The sequence below is a fragment of the Plasmodium brasilianum genome (assembly GCF_023973825.1).
Source record: "Plasmodium brasilianum strain Bolivian I chromosome Unknown PB_00_08, whole genome shotgun sequence".
NCBI lineage: Eukaryota > Apicomplexa > Aconoidasida > Haemosporida > Plasmodiidae > Plasmodium > Plasmodium brasilianum.
Genome location: NW_027122927.1, coordinates 34,581 through 51,227, shown reverse-complemented (window position 1 = coordinate 51,227; position 16,647 = coordinate 34,581). Strand labels below are relative to the sequence as shown.

Genomic DNA, 16,647 nt, shown 5'->3' with positions numbered 1-16,647 from the left:
AAATATTTATTTGTGAATACAAGTAGTTAATACATATCAATTATGTATCTGAATTTCAAAAACATTGTTAATATTTTTTATGCCTCCTTTTCACCTAAATTTGAAACTTCCCATTATTATCTCAAATTTATGCTTTAAATTTTTAGATTATTTTTAATATTATTATTTTTTAATTTATATTTGAAATATTATAAATGAAAAGTGGAAATTATAAAATTTTAAGTATACTAATTTATATAGGAATTTAAACAAAAAAAAAAAAAAAATAGAATTCTTTTTTGTCATTATGAAAAAGTCACTAATGTGTTAATCGAGAGCTAACAAGTTATAATAATTGTTGTATTGCATGTAATTATAATTGTAAATGTTATTAAGTTTTTTTTGTTTGGTATACTGTTTATTGTATTATTAACCGGTCTAGTACATGAAAAAGTTTTAGCGTAAAATAAAATAGAGTATAGAGTGTATTAGCAGTATGTGCATTATAAGAATTGAAATTTTACCATAATGAAGACACAATTTCGTTTTTTTGGCTACCTTTATTTCTATCGGGATGAGTTATTTTTCGTAAAAAAATGTTAATATAAAAAAAGAGAGAACGGAGAAGAAGAAAAAAGCTAGATAAAAGATCATGCAAAAATAAAACCAGAAAAAATGTAAGAGAAATCATAAGAAAAAAAAAAAAAAAATAGCATAAAGTATAATTACCTATTATAATGAATGTATAACAATAGTGTACATTTAAAAATCTTTTTTTTCTTCTTTTAATTTGTTTCCCTTTGTAAATGGACAATTAGAGAGATATACTTCTAAAAAATGAAGATAGATATATATATAAATTGTTAATACAAATGAAACATAAAGAAGAAAAAATAAAAAAGAGAGGAAGGATAATTGCGTATGTTGTTATTTTTCTCTTAGGAAGTTAGGGACGGCGAAAAATTGCAAAAATATGTTTTTAATTATATACTCCTTTAGGACTCAGGGATATATAAAGTGAAATCAACTATTAACAAAAATTTTTTATACGTCAAAAATGCTGCAGTATCGTGTGCATATGTGTGTGCATATGTATGAGGATATGTATATGTGTATACGTAGATATGTGTTCATATAATGGATAGGATTATGTATCCATTTATGTATTTACGCATACGTACATTTCTATATTTCATAAAATGAATATTTATTTTTATATCTAGTTAAATATTTTAATTATGTGTTCATATATTTAAAAGAGTTGTTGCAAGGATTTACAGCTACACAGAGTACACTTGATAAAATTAGAAAAAATAAACGAAATAAAATACAATTTATATATTATAGTTTGTCTATTTTGTTTTATGATAATACTTCTTTTTTAATTTTTTATTATGAGAGAGATACATACGTATTTATTCAAAAATTTTTTTATGTAATCTCCCAATCATATGTAAAGCTAAGTAACTCAATCAGAAGTATACATTTATAAAGAAGCTAATGTGAATTTAATCCTCTTAAAAAAAATAAATAGAATAAGATTTTTTTCTTTGGTAGTTAATTTTATATATATAAATAGCATACACAGTTTGGAGACATATTCATGCACATGTATATGTATATGAATATGATAACATTATTTATTATCAAATATTTATGCATATAAGATGCATGTACATACAGAATTGCTTCTTTTTTTATTTTAGACTAGCTTTTCTTGGATGTTTTATCTTGTTTACATTCAAGAGTTGTAAACGAATGCACATACATATGTATATAAATATACAATCTTTAGAATATTGGATTCTTATTTACATGTAATTATTTACATTACCACATTGTGTTCCTTTGTTGTATATGTAAAAAAATAATATTAAGTTTATTTACATAGAAAAGGATGAATCACATTATTAGATTCAGATAAATGACAAGGAAGCATATCTCCAATGAATGAAATTCGTTGTAAGAGCTATTTCCATTACGAATGCTAATAAAGAAAAGGAATAAAAAAAAAATTTAAATTGTAAGTCATATGAACAGAGAGCTGTTTATATTAATTAGTTGAAGAGAATATTCGCTTAACAGTAGTCTTTTTAATATTGTGTTAAAATTGTTAACATACTTCTGATTATCTCTATTGAATATACTTATATGGAGTTTAATTAATATGTTCATCGTAAGCATTCAGATGGTTAAAATAAGAACATAAAAAATAATAAAGTATAAGGAAAACAAATATAAATGTACAAACGCATGTTATTAGTTTATCCTCTTATAATAGAAAATATCTTATATAAGTAAATAAGTATATGGGAATACATATACTGTATCTGCATGTTAATGCATATGTTAATAATTGTTTCCACCGTTAAGCAAGCATCTAAGTAAGTATACATATGCAATAATTAAAGATGGGAGCAGGAATATTACGTATGCATATTTTCACGTAATGTATTAATTTATTTGGAACATAGAAAAAATAAAATTTTATACTTTAATTGTTGTTTTAATTATGTTATAAGAATTACAATAGTTATATGTATGTAAACGTATAATATAAAACAGCAAAAAATGTATAGAAAAAAGTAAATTAATTAGAAAAATTAATTACCTGTAATATTATATAGTAGAATGAAAAAAATGAAGATAAAAGGAGTAATAATGCGCATCTTAGCGTTTATTTCAATATATTTATGTTTGTGTAGAAGTATTTCAATAGAAATCATTGTGGTAATAGTGCTGTAGAAAAATTTTAGTAGTTCTATAGTAAGGAAAGTCATAAAAATATTACTTATCGAAGTAATTTTAAAAAAATAATTTCACTGAAAATAATATATTATGGACATTAATTTATATTTAAAGAATAAATTGAAATAAAAAAAAGTCATGTAAAACGTTATTATTATAATACATGCAACACCATCAATTAAAAGGAATATAATATATTATAATAAAATATATATATATATTAAATAATTATTACAAGTGGACAATATATGTACAACAAACAAAAATATTTTTGGTGATTAATATAAATATATGAATGTAAATTAATAGATATACTTATATACAATAATTATATATATTTAATTATACTATTTATGTATTTCGTATACATTTACTAAGGAAGTACATGAAAATGTCAAGACGAAAGGACAATTATTCATAGATGATTAGCAAAATTTGGAAAATATGTATAATTAATTTAAATTGATTTGGATATTTATAATAAATACAACATTCAAAAAATAATTTAGATAAAAATAAATATATGAAAAGTTATAAATAGTGTTACATAAATATTAAGAACATATGTATTAAATGTAAGATTATAAAATGAGTAAACTATAATATTATATGTTAGTTATAAAATACAATATTAATTATTAAGGTGTGTTATAAAAATTTTTTAGATAAATGCTAAATTTTAATGCTTGATAATGTAAAACATATTTAGAAGAAAGAAATACTGAAAGTTCTTGAAGTATAAATCTTTTCAAATAAGTTTATATCTGTATATGTTACAAAATAAAATGAAAAAACAATTAACTTGTTTTTATAAACTTTTTTAGGGCAGTGTGTGTATATAGTATATTAAAATTTAAAACATTTGTTATAAAGTTTTTAAATAATTATTTATATGAAAATGATTTTTCTCATACAAAATAATATAAATTTATTATTATATAAATAAAATAATATATTTAATATATTATATTTTTATAGTTATATATATCCTTACCATTCAGCAAACATTATTGAAAATAGATATTCCTACGTTTAAAGGTGTGTTTCATAAAGCATTTAATTTGTTTATCTATATTACATAGGAGTTGCAATCTAATTGATGGCGTGGGTATTATTTATTTGTTAATGAGTAAAAATTAAACACCCTTATATCCTCTATAAAAATATCAAAAATAAAAATATTGTATTAAAACTTTTCCAAAATTCCTTTATACGTTATTTTATATGTTATATTTTCGTATTTCGTAAGAATATTAATTTTTTGCTGTAATTGATTTTTTTTAAATGTTATATCTACTAAAAATTTCTTATTTTTTTCATTTATAATTTGATTCTTTCTATTTAATACTGTCATTTTTAGAGAACGTATAGATTTATATTTTTCTTAGCAAAAAAAAAAAAATATAAATTAGTAATATATTAACATTAGTAAATTTTATTTTAATAATAATATATAAAAGTAGTTTTATTAAAATATATAAAAATTATAATATCCTATTTATAGTAGTGTGATACAACTACATAAAGTGTTAAATTCTATAGTAGTTATTAAAAGATAAGAATTTCTTATGTAAATTAAATAGTGGGCTGAATATTTTATATTATTTGGAAGTAAGTCCTTTAGATACATTAAACATATGGTACATTTTGGGTTTCAATTTGTGCCATAAAAATAAATAGCCGTTTTTCATTATTTTTTCCCCTGTCTTGTTAATAATATTATATGTATGCAGTAACTTACTTTTTTCAGTTATAAAATAAGGTTTTAAGAAAATAAAACGTAAAGTTGATTAAACCCATTAAGGGGATTAAAAACAAATTAACAGATATATTACTAATATATGCTAATGTATGTATTCTCACAGCATATATTTTCTTTTTATTCTTATTATAAAATAAATTCTTTATACCCTAAAGAAGCGATTTTAATACTTAGCTAAAAAGTATTGATATTAAAAATTTAGTATTATTCTGTTACGCTAATAAGATGTATATAAATTATAGGTGAATTCTTAATAAAAATAGTTTTGCTGATAATTATTTTATTTGATATTAATTTAATCATAAGTAAACTTTCCGGAGATACCTGTAAATGATTTTTTAATATAAATTTTTTTTTTTATGCAATTCATTTTATTTTTGATATTTAATATTTTTTTTAAAATATAAAATAAAATAAAATAAAATTACAGCGGAAATAATTATATCTCTTTATCTGCAATATGGGTACAAATAATTAATTTTTTTGAAATATATTTATATATATTCTAAAATTAAGTAATTCCAATATTCATAAAAAAATCAATATTTTATTTTCGTTAAAACACTTAAATCTATCTTTATTATTTGGATATGTACTTATTTAAAGAGTGAGTTATAACAACTTGGCAAATTTTTTTCTCTATAATTTTGGATACTTCAAGTTATATATATATAGATATACAGTTATAAGAAAAATTTCCTTATTCGTTAGTAAATCCATCACATTATAAATGAAAAAAATATTTTCTTTTAATTCTAGAGCATTTCTGATAAATCTTTAGACGATTGGAATTCTGCCGATGGAGCATTAAATTCTAGATCTGATATTTCATTATTAAAATATAAGAAGAAAAAAATAAATTTATATTTAACAGATAAGCTACCTGGAAGTACATAAGATGATTCATAAAATGCATATAGTTACATTGAATACGCTTATTATAGAAAGGATTAATATATAGACAACTTTAATTCAAGAGATAAATCCTAAAAATTATTCAATAAATAACCATCGCTTATATGTAAAATCTTTAGAGATAGTTCTCATTGAATAACTACTATATATATAATTTATTTCTATAAATAAACTCAAGATATTTACCTGTGCTCTTCAGGGAAAAAGTTTAAAATGTTCAGTATATACTAATGCTGTTTCAATATATGGTCTACCAGTAATAATTTTTATAATAATATTTCCACTACTTATTTTAGAGGTTTTTGTGGAAAAAGCTGAATCCGTTTTCATTAGTAAATATTAATATAATATTTATTACCGAATAATCTGGAAAGGAAGTGGTATTTGACCTTATTTTTTTTTTATGTTTTTCAATTGTTATTTATATACTGATAAAAATTTTGGAATTTTCAATTGATGTGAGAAGAAATGGTATTCAAACCCATATATAATAATTACGCTAATTTAAGAAAATATATTTATTCTATAATTAATCATTTTCTATTTATGCTTAATGATAATGTTTCCAAAAAAAAATTTCCAATATATAAACAAAATTAATATTGCAGCCTAGATAGTATACTTATGTATATTGGCGAACAAAGTAAAAAAATATACATTATTTACGAAAAATTTAATATTTATATATTATTATTATTATTATCGTACCATATTTTTATGAAGTAGATTAGTATTCTCATTTATAATTTATATATTTATTTTGCTAAACAAAAATGCGAAATTGATATTATCAAATATTCGTAATAAAAACGTGTGAATGATATGAAAAAATTATAAGTGCAAACGTTTTATTTAAGCTTGTATTATAGTAATCATAGTATTATTTAATTTAATATATAAAATCTGACTTAATACAAATTCATTCAGTTAGTGATATAATTTATATATTTAACGACAAGATTTTTTGTTTTTTTATGTTTGTATGGGGTTGTAAAATTATTTGAAAATGTTTATAATATATTATATATAATTTTTTTCTTAATTTATTATAAAGAAATACATATTTCTTTTTTTTTTATTTGTTTTAAATGTAATTTCTATAATAATCAATATTAATCAAATAGCAAACCAAAATAAATTAATTAGAAAAATGTGTGTTTTGAAACTTATTTCATGTAATATTATATTTTGTATTTTTATGCATGATCTTCAAACACATTTTATTAATTTTTGATTTTAAAAATAAATGTTTAATAGCACATTAATTATTATAGAATTCATAAAGATTTATAATTAAATAAAGGGATATATTTTGATAAATTATTATCATTTTTTAATTTATATAAATATTGTACATAAATCTAGTTTATTTATATGTATTATATATATAAAATAAAAAAATACATGATAATGAAAAACTAATATAGTTTCTTATTTTTGAAAATATTAAATGAATACATCTCTAAACGAATATTAAGCTGAAATTAAATTTTAACTTACATGAATTATACATGTTCCTCTATCTTAGACTATATCTATCTTAACAAAAATGAATAATATATATATATATATATATAATGAAGTTCAGTCAATCTACTAATATTATATAAGTTCATTTTAAGAATAAATGTATTTGATTGAATAACATCATTCTATAAAGATTTACATTTATGCATTTTTGATATTTTTCACTTTTTCACTATATGCGATTTTACTCCAAAAGTGTCATAATATTAAATATTTGTAAAAATATAAGATGCTTATATTAATAATTACTAATTAATAAAATACTGCAATCCGCTTTTTTATAGAACGATCATATGTAAAAGAAAATCCATGTTATACATGTAATTCAATTAGTAAAAGTATTATTATATTCATATTAATGCTCTAAGATCTGATATATTTTAATTAAAGTACTAAGATTTATTCTGTACAAAAGAATTAATTATATAAGTACTGATTATATATATTATGTTGCAAATAATTTGTAAGCTTTTAAAGTGATTAAGTTCTACTTTTTGCCTAATATCTATGCTTATAAGATAAAATTTAACATTACAGTTTAGATTAATATTTGATTTATTAATATCACGATATGTGTATTTAATTATTATTGTCTTAAATAATGATCGAAATTATGTATTTTTTTTTTTTTTTTGCTAAAATATAGTGTGATCTAGAGCAAGTGAAAATAATATTTGCAAATATTAAAAAAAAACTGATATAGTTACTAATAATAATTTTAATATCTTTCTAATTTTTTTTTATTATATTAGCATTTCTTGGACATATATATATGTTAAGACTATGAATCAGAAAATACATTTCATGTAGAAATATTGACCAGAATTAAACTTGCATAACAATTATAGTTTAAAATTGTTATGATACTGATATAAAAATTGAGGTAATATTTAATTTTAAAATTAATATCGTTTCATATATTATGTAGTATATTATAGATATGATTCTTTAAGTATATTATGGATTATAAAAAAATTGAACTAGCATGATTAATATAACACAAATAATTGTTAAAACAATTAAATGTTCTAATTTTTTATAATTATTATTATATTATTATAATATTTATTTTCTTTTATAAATAATAGGCATATTACATTTATATAATATTTATTTAATTAGAAATATTTATAGGAAATTATTATTAATTTTTCAAATATTTTCTTAAAATATGGAAGGATACGTTATCTCTATTATAAATATTCTATATACTATATAAACTTAATATAAAGGAATATCATGAATTAATATATATATATTTTTTTTTTATTATAAGCGTTAATAAACATAAAAATTTTATATATCTACTATATTAAACAATTAATATATATATGATATATATTTATGAATGAATTCAAAATTATTTTATTTTAACGCAAATTAGTTTTTTAAAAATATAATTAAGATAAATAATCTATAATATATATGTAAAGTTATTTTTCCTGATTTCTGTTGTAAATACATTACAATCATATACATTTAGTTACATTTTTACAAAAAAATAGTACAAAAAATTAGAAAAATAGATATTGTACCTTTATCGTTAAATGTATATCATATTAGTATTAATTTTCTGCTTACTATGTATATTACAATATAAGAAATCTATACAATGGAACAAAATATTAAATTAATTTTATATGTTAAAATTTCTGCTTTTATCCTATTAACGTGGATATGCCATTTTAACAATTATAAGGTATCATAATATTATTTAAGAATATTTTTTATTATTAATATTTCTATTATTTTTTTTTTATAAATACTCTTTTTTGGCGAGGCACATTATTTGTTATTTTAAATGATAATTATTTACTTAATTTTTTAGCATTCTTTTAACAAATATTTTGATGAGTATTACAACATTGGTAGAAAAATATATATAAGAAATTCTAGATTATTAGCAAAACCTAAGCAAGAATTGAATTTAAATGTTTTAAGTTTAAAAAAAGATAAACTTATTAGTGCAAAGCGGGATAAAGGAAATAACAAAAAATCGAATAGAAAATCATTAAATAATGCCAGATACTATACAGAAGTTATAGATTATAATAATGGAATGTTTGATGGAAAACATTTCCATTTTGAAAAAAAATGGATCAAAAAAAAAAATTATGATAAATTTCTTGAACAAAATAGAAGAATTTATGATATAGCTTTAAAAAAAACAAAGTTTAGAAGTTACGGATTTGGAGTTGCTCTATTTTTTCTTTTATTCATCTTGGGAATAGGATATGCCTTATTAGAAGGATTTAAGTTGCTTGAATCTGCGGGAGAAAATTTCATAAGGTTATTTTCTGAGGATATTGCTGTTACAGCAGGACCCTATGTTTTTCCTGTATTATTTGGCGTACTTATTGTTGTATTATCTATCATTATTATAACTGTGGTTCCTAAGATTCTAAAAAATAATGAAAAATATGTAAAACTTAAGTTGATTTCTGAGTAAAAGAATAACAGGAATAATTTTTTTCTCTAACAATTTATTTCATATTATTATAACTGTAATATTTTTGGTGATTTACTAAGAAAGGATAGGTATAATAGTTTATGCTTTATAAAGTAATCAGCATATATGTTATTTTTCTGATACTCAATAGTATAAAAATATGTTCTTAATTGTTTGTGAATTTGATTTTATTAATATTTAAAAATAGTCGTTTTAAAGTATACTTCACTTTAATTATATATAATGGGCTAATATATATATTTATGTGCAAAGAGAGTTTTTTAGAAAAATATATTTTCTTACGCTAAAATTCTTATACACAATATAAGAATTCATATAATATTAAACAAATTGTCTATCAGTTTATATATGAACTATATGAAATGATACTTTTTATTTTTTATCTTGTTCTAGTAAAAATTGAATATTTTTTCGTGTTATTCATAAAATTTATTATTAGTTTTAAATTAAAAATAAATTAGCATCATTTATTATTTAATGAGGAGAAGTACATATATTTTGTTGCATTGACCTGTATACATGTATTATTTTTATCAAAGGAACTATTTTTATTCATTAAATAAAATATGTATTGTAAGAAATATATTATAGGACATAGTTAATGAAAAAAGTTTTATGATGTACTTTTAGTTTAGTTTGCATAATAAAAATTTGAAGTTATCTAAAATTAAAAGATATCCTTGTTAAGTATGAATTACTTATCATTACGTACAAACTTTTGGATTCCATATCTTTACAGTTATATGAGAGTTAAATGTATCTGCTATATTATTATTGTGCTTAATTGTGGTGTTAATTCATTTTTAGAAGAATAAATTAAATATATAATATATTGAAAATATATAAATAAATTATATATTTTTGCTGTTTTTTATTATATTTTATAAATATATTAATTTATAATATTATTTAGAAGACGTATATTAATACACATAGTTTATGTTCAACACTACTAATTATTACTTATTTATAATTTTCTGTTTTTATGTAAAGTAAAAACGAAAAAGAATTCTTTTAATATATAATTCATAAGTATAGATTTAGGTTTATAATTAGTGTTGTTCCTGTTTTTAAGGAAATAATCTTTATTTATTAGTCTAATTTTATTTTTAGTTGCAGTTGCATATTGTTCATTATATATTTAGCGCAAAGTTATATGTTTCCAATAAATAGGAGAAAACATATTTTCATCATTCTATTATTACGTTTACATAATGGTTAACTTAAATGAATTTTACAAAATTCATATAAATATTTGTGATGAAATAAATTCGTAACTAAAAAATATATGAATTTTTATTAATAAAAAATTTGAGAGATATGTTAATGCTGCAATTTTATACCAATAATAATACATTTAAAGAAAGAATTTCCATATGCTTATTTAATTTTTTATTATTTCTTTTTATTGAATTTTTTATAAACTAGTATAATTAATTAACAAAAAAGTTTAAGCAGAAGAATTTAAAAACTTTATAAGTACAAATATGGACGTAAATTAAACTTTAATAAAAATTGTGATTTCCACAGGATATTAAGCAAAAATAAAACATTATAATTTATTTATTATTCTAAAATTAGAAATTGTTTTATAGATTCAGTCATATTATATAAATGAGAATTATTAAATATATTATGAAGCATTATATAATGTAAGTGTTATAAATAATATATGATAAATTATTGCACAAAGATATGATTTCTACATCAATTACTACAATTTTAATATTATTATAATAATACATATCCTATTAGAAGTTATCGAATTTTCCAAAATATATTATTTATAAAATTAATATTATTAATAGAAAAACATCATTGAAATTATATAATATTTTCTTAATATATGGGACAAAATATGACCTACATTTTATACTTTTTATAGTCTATACATTCTGTAGCGTATATATTCTATATACTGCGGAATGTAAATATTTATAAATATTAAGAAAACTTAATTTTTTTTCTTTTTTTTATTTTTAAAAAGAATTAATAAATAAGATTATTTTTCTAATATACTATATTAAATCGTATATTTTTAACATTTTTCAAAAAATGAAAAATATTATATTTATATGAAATTTTTTTTTCAAACAAAAAATTAAAATAAAACTTTTATAATATATATAAAATTTATTTTTCTTAGTCTCCGTTGTAAAGAGAATTATATGTATATACGTTTTATTAATTCTATGCAAATAAATAAAAAGTAAAAAAAAAGAAAAAAAATTAATTTAATAATTATAGTGTGCTTTATCATTAATACATGTTATATTGTAGTTTATTTTGTTCTTTGCAGGATATATTGCAGTATTAAAATAATATATCATGAAAAAAAGAATTAAGTTACTATTATTTATTAAAATTGCTGAGTTTGTGCTTTTATCCGGGATATGCCATTTTAAGAATTGCGTGGTATTATAAGATTATTCAAGGATATTTGGATTATTATCATTTTTAGTGTTTTATTTATATTAAAATGTTTTTTTATCATAAAATAATTTATACTTTAAATAACAAATATTTACTTGGTTTTTTTAGAGTATATTTAAGAATTCTGTAGATGATAAATGCATCCATGGAAAAAAAATGGATGAAAGAATATATAGGATACTAGCAAAATATAAACACGATAAGGATTCAAATTTGGTATGTTTAAAAGAGGATATACTTAATTACGAAAAGCAGTTAAGAGAAAAAAAAAAATGGTCTAATGGAATTTCACCAATGAATATAAGAGGCCATAAACAACATATGAAAAATAAATCGTGTGTGTTTGAAACAAAAAAATATTCCCATATGGAAAAAAAAGTATTCAAAGAACTTGATTATATAGATTTTCTTCAAAACAACAAGACTATAAGTGATAAAATTTTCAGAAAAATAGTATTTAAAAAATACAGAGTACGAATTATTTTACCTTTATTCTTGGTCATATTATTATCAACCTACCTAATATTAGATTTTTCTTGTGGATATGGGCTTGTAGGCTGGTTGTTAGCAGTGTTGAAAAAAACACTTGGAACTGGGTGGTCTGCGCCTTTACGTTCTTTTTTGGGAAAACTCAAATTAGATTTCTTGTGGAAAACAGCTAAGGTTAATGTTATAAAAAATGGAATAGAGCAAAGTGGTACACAATCTTGGACGTTTATGACTGTGCCTTTTCTAGTTTATATAATTTATTTAATACCTTTCATTATATTAATTGTCATACTTATGTCCGCTCTTGTTTACTATCATAAAAAAGTTAAAAAATATCATAATATTAAGTTCAAAAAAGGGTAAAATGTGCAAAAAGAATATGTTTCCTTGTATAATGAAGCTTTTAATATGAAATAGTACCTGTAATATCCTTAGTGCCATGGTTAATAAGCGTAACCATATCTGCTTAAATTTTATGAATAAGCCTACATATATGTGGAATTTTTTATGTTCAACAGTAGAATATGTTATTTTTTTAGTGAATATGAATATATTAATATTTTTCAATTAGTATTATAAAATATCTTTTCAGCTTAAATATATTTTTTATTATATGCTTATATTTTCTTATTTAAATAGATTTTTATAGAATCATTATATTTGTGCATTAAAATTATTATATGATGTAACAATGCATATAATTTTACTGAATTATTGTGAAAATTTATATTTTAACTAAAAAGTGTCATTTACTATTTTATATGTAGTTCTAGTCCAAAATTGTTATTTTTTAAGGTAATTAAGAAAACATACTTTTAGCTTTATATTAACAATAAATGGTTACTGAATAATATGTTATAAAAGAAAATGAATATAATTTGTTGTTTTGATAAGTATATATATATTTTCTTCACTGAGTAGTAACCTAATCATCATTATATAAAATATTCTTTATGAGAAATATGTTATATGAAATAATAACTACAAAAATAATTTGAAATCATTTTTATTTTTTTTTAAATAATATTAATATATATATGTATATATATATATATTTAACAAAAAAAATATTCTTATTATATATAGATTATTTATAACTGTGTACCAAATTATATTCTGTATCTTCACAATTAGAATAAAGATTTAGAATTATTTATTATTAAACTTAATTTTGATGTTAATTACATTCTGTCAAATTTAATTTAATATATATAATATTGAAAATTTATAAATAAATAAATAAATAAATTATATATTTATTCTATTTTTTACATTAAAATATTAAATGAAAGAATTTATTGTTAACAATATTGACATAATTATGTATAATACCTTTATTATCTTTTTTATAATTGTAATATCTTATATATATATATATGTCTTCAAAACGCTAAGTTATCCTTTTTTTTAAGGAAAAAAAATATATTTCTTTATAACATTATAACTATGTGTATGTACTTTTTTATATATATTTCTTATTTTTCATGCATATATGTAAATATATATAATATTGACAATTAATAGTGCATTTATATGTATAGCAATCATTTTTTTATATAAAATTAAAGAAAAAAAAGTTATCGTTTTTTTTTAAATCATTCCTAAGTATATAACGTTGTTTTTTGTGCTATGTAAACTTTAATTAGTTTTTTTCAAAATTAATACGTATTTTTCTAGAGGATTTAATTAATTCAGATGTATATGATCTCTCATGTATCATTTTTTCTAATTCAATCATAACTAAAGTTAATGCATTAAATTTTCCTTTATATAGATTCAAATGAATATTATAATATTATGGTAATGAATGTTGTAATTATCGCCTTCATTTACGATTGAAACATAATTTTTCGTTAGTGAAATAATACACATATATATGCCTTTGCAAAAATATACTAATGAGAAAGAGAATATAAGATTAATATATATGGACAATTCTGCATTCTGAAAGGGAAAAAATTGCTAAAAATATTTTTAATAAAAAAAAAATATTTATATATATATATTTTTTTTTATACATTAGGTATTACTATATATTATTAAAATATTTCTTCTGTATACAATATATATATTTATGTACAATAATTACATGCAGATAATATTTTTTTTTAGTTCAATTTATATGAAATAAAAAGAAACAAGGCACAATTATTGAAAAATAGCATGTTTCATTATTTCATAATGTTACAAGTATAGATATATAAGAAAAATAAATTGAGTACATATTCAGTTATAATACAATGTAAAATGTTACATGTTATATTATTAGATTTATATTTTTAAATATACTTCAGTAGTTGTCATATATATTAAAAGTATAAGCATATTTCTATTACATTTTTTTTATTTTTTATTATCACTTTTTAACAATTAATTACGTTATATTTTTCAAAATAATTTTTTTTCAAAACTTTTTATTGTATATTTTCTAATAGTGTATTACCCTAAATAATTAGAAGCTCACATATTATATGGAAACAATTGAAAAATACAATTAAATTAAAGGATAAACATTTCCCCAAGGTAGAAAAGAGAGGAACAATATTAAAGGATTATTTATTATAGGATATAAAACCTACTTTCATGTGAACATTTGTATAATTATATGAAAAACTAAGATAATAACATTTTTTGGTACAATTAGAATTACTTATTTTCCATGTATTTATTCTACGTTTTTTATATGAACTGATATTCTTTTACTTATGTTTTTATAATATACGTAAAGCTATATGTATGACAGCAAATTTCATTGTTTCAAGACCCTAAATATCAAGTTAATAAAATATTTTTAGTACATAGAGTTTTAAAACAGAGATTCAAGTTAAGTGGTTTATAAACAAAAAAAAAGTAGAAACTTATTTTGAACCTTCTCCTAGTAAAGTTTTTAATTTACTTATATAATTATTACACTTTAATTTATATGTATATTCATATTGTTTTTTCTTAATATTGTTTAAATTGTTCTCGAATATATGCTTGTACATGTGATAAATAATATAAATTACACATGTACATGTATCTCTAAAATGTTATTTACGACATATTTTCACTTCGATCGTTTGTTTCACCTTTTTATTTCTCACTTTTACTTGGTTTTATATGCCTTTCTTTTCCTTTATAGTTAATGAATGAAGCATTAAAATTAAAAAACAAAAAGTTACTAAATTTTAATAGAATATTAAGAAGAATTTTTAAAAGAAGTTAATGTATGAATCGCATGTTTCCATTGTAACATCTTCTATGAGTTATTAATATAATATTGAAATGATATATAATTTTTTTTGATATAAATAATTATAATTGTAAAAATTATTTTATTTTTGAGATAGTGTACTTTTTTTCATTTTAGTTTTAACTAATTATGCAATGTGCCGGTAGAAATTTTATTAATTACAAAACGGAGTACTTCGAGAATTAATCGTATAAGTACTGTAAAAAAACGCTATTATGTCTATGAACAATTTTTATTTTTTTTTAAGGTTACATGTTTTTCTATTAGGACTACTTATTGATCGATAACGAATGTTACTCTGAAATAAGAGAGAATGGAGAAGAAAAAAAATCATATCTGACAAGCACATGAAAAAATGTTTCAAAGAAAAAGAAAATGAGAAAAATAAAAAAAAAGTAACAGAACATGAAATATGACAAATAATAATGCAAACTTATATGAATACCTACAAATTATAAAAGCATACCCCCCCTTTTTTCCAAGGTTCAAACATCAATTACAAATGTTTTTTTAAAAACGTATATAGATACCATTATAAAAGTTTTATATAAAAAAGAAATAAAAAGAAGAAAGTAATACGTTAACGTCACTTTTATAATTTATCTTTTCTTTCCTTAGTTTATATGTATAAGTAAAAATCCGAGAAAATAAGCGTCTAATTATAATAATTTTGGAGAAATGTAGATATAAGAATTAAAAAAAAATTTCTTCAAAGAATTTATATACTTTATGCTATATCTATGTCATGCGCATATATGCGTGCATACGTATGTGTATATGTGAATATACGGATGCATGTACAAGAATTTTATAGGTTGGTTTATCCATATATATATTTGTACATATGGACTTTCCTATATTTCATAAGATGCATATTCATTTTTGTGACTATTACAATATTTTGACTTATGTGACAATATTGTTAATAGTATGAATAGAAGTATATTCTCCTGTGCAGAATGAACAGATAATTAGAAAAAATAAACGCTATAAAAAGTATTTTATATGTTGGGTTTTATCTATGTGCCCTAATGATATTCTTCTAAACAATTTCTTATTATCACTAAGCTTCATATGTATACACGTAAA

At 19.7% G+C, this 16,647-nt stretch overlaps 2 protein-coding genes across 2 annotated transcripts; both read left to right on the top strand.

The window, feature by feature from the left end:
* Positions 1-8,543: 8,543 nt before the first annotated feature.
* MKS88_000228 (fam-m protein) lies at positions 8,544-9,380 on the top strand (the record flags this gene model as incomplete). Its single annotated transcript, XM_067219227.1, has 2 exons — positions 8,544-8,630; positions 8,760-9,380. The coding sequence occupies 2 exons, from the start codon at positions 8,544-8,546 to the stop codon at positions 9,378-9,380; spliced, it is 708 nt and encodes a 235-aa protein (XP_067070425.1).
* A 2,349-nt stretch (positions 9,381-11,729) lies between these two features.
* MKS88_000227 (uncharacterized protein) lies at positions 11,730-12,686 on the top strand (the record flags this gene model as incomplete). The annotated part of the gene is made up of 2 exons (XM_067219226.1): positions 11,730-11,816; positions 11,943-12,686. 2 exons carry the CDS (start codon positions 11,730-11,732, stop codon positions 12,684-12,686), a joined length of 831 nt encoding a protein of 276 aa, XP_067070424.1.
* Positions 12,687-16,647: the final 3,961 nt, after the last annotated feature.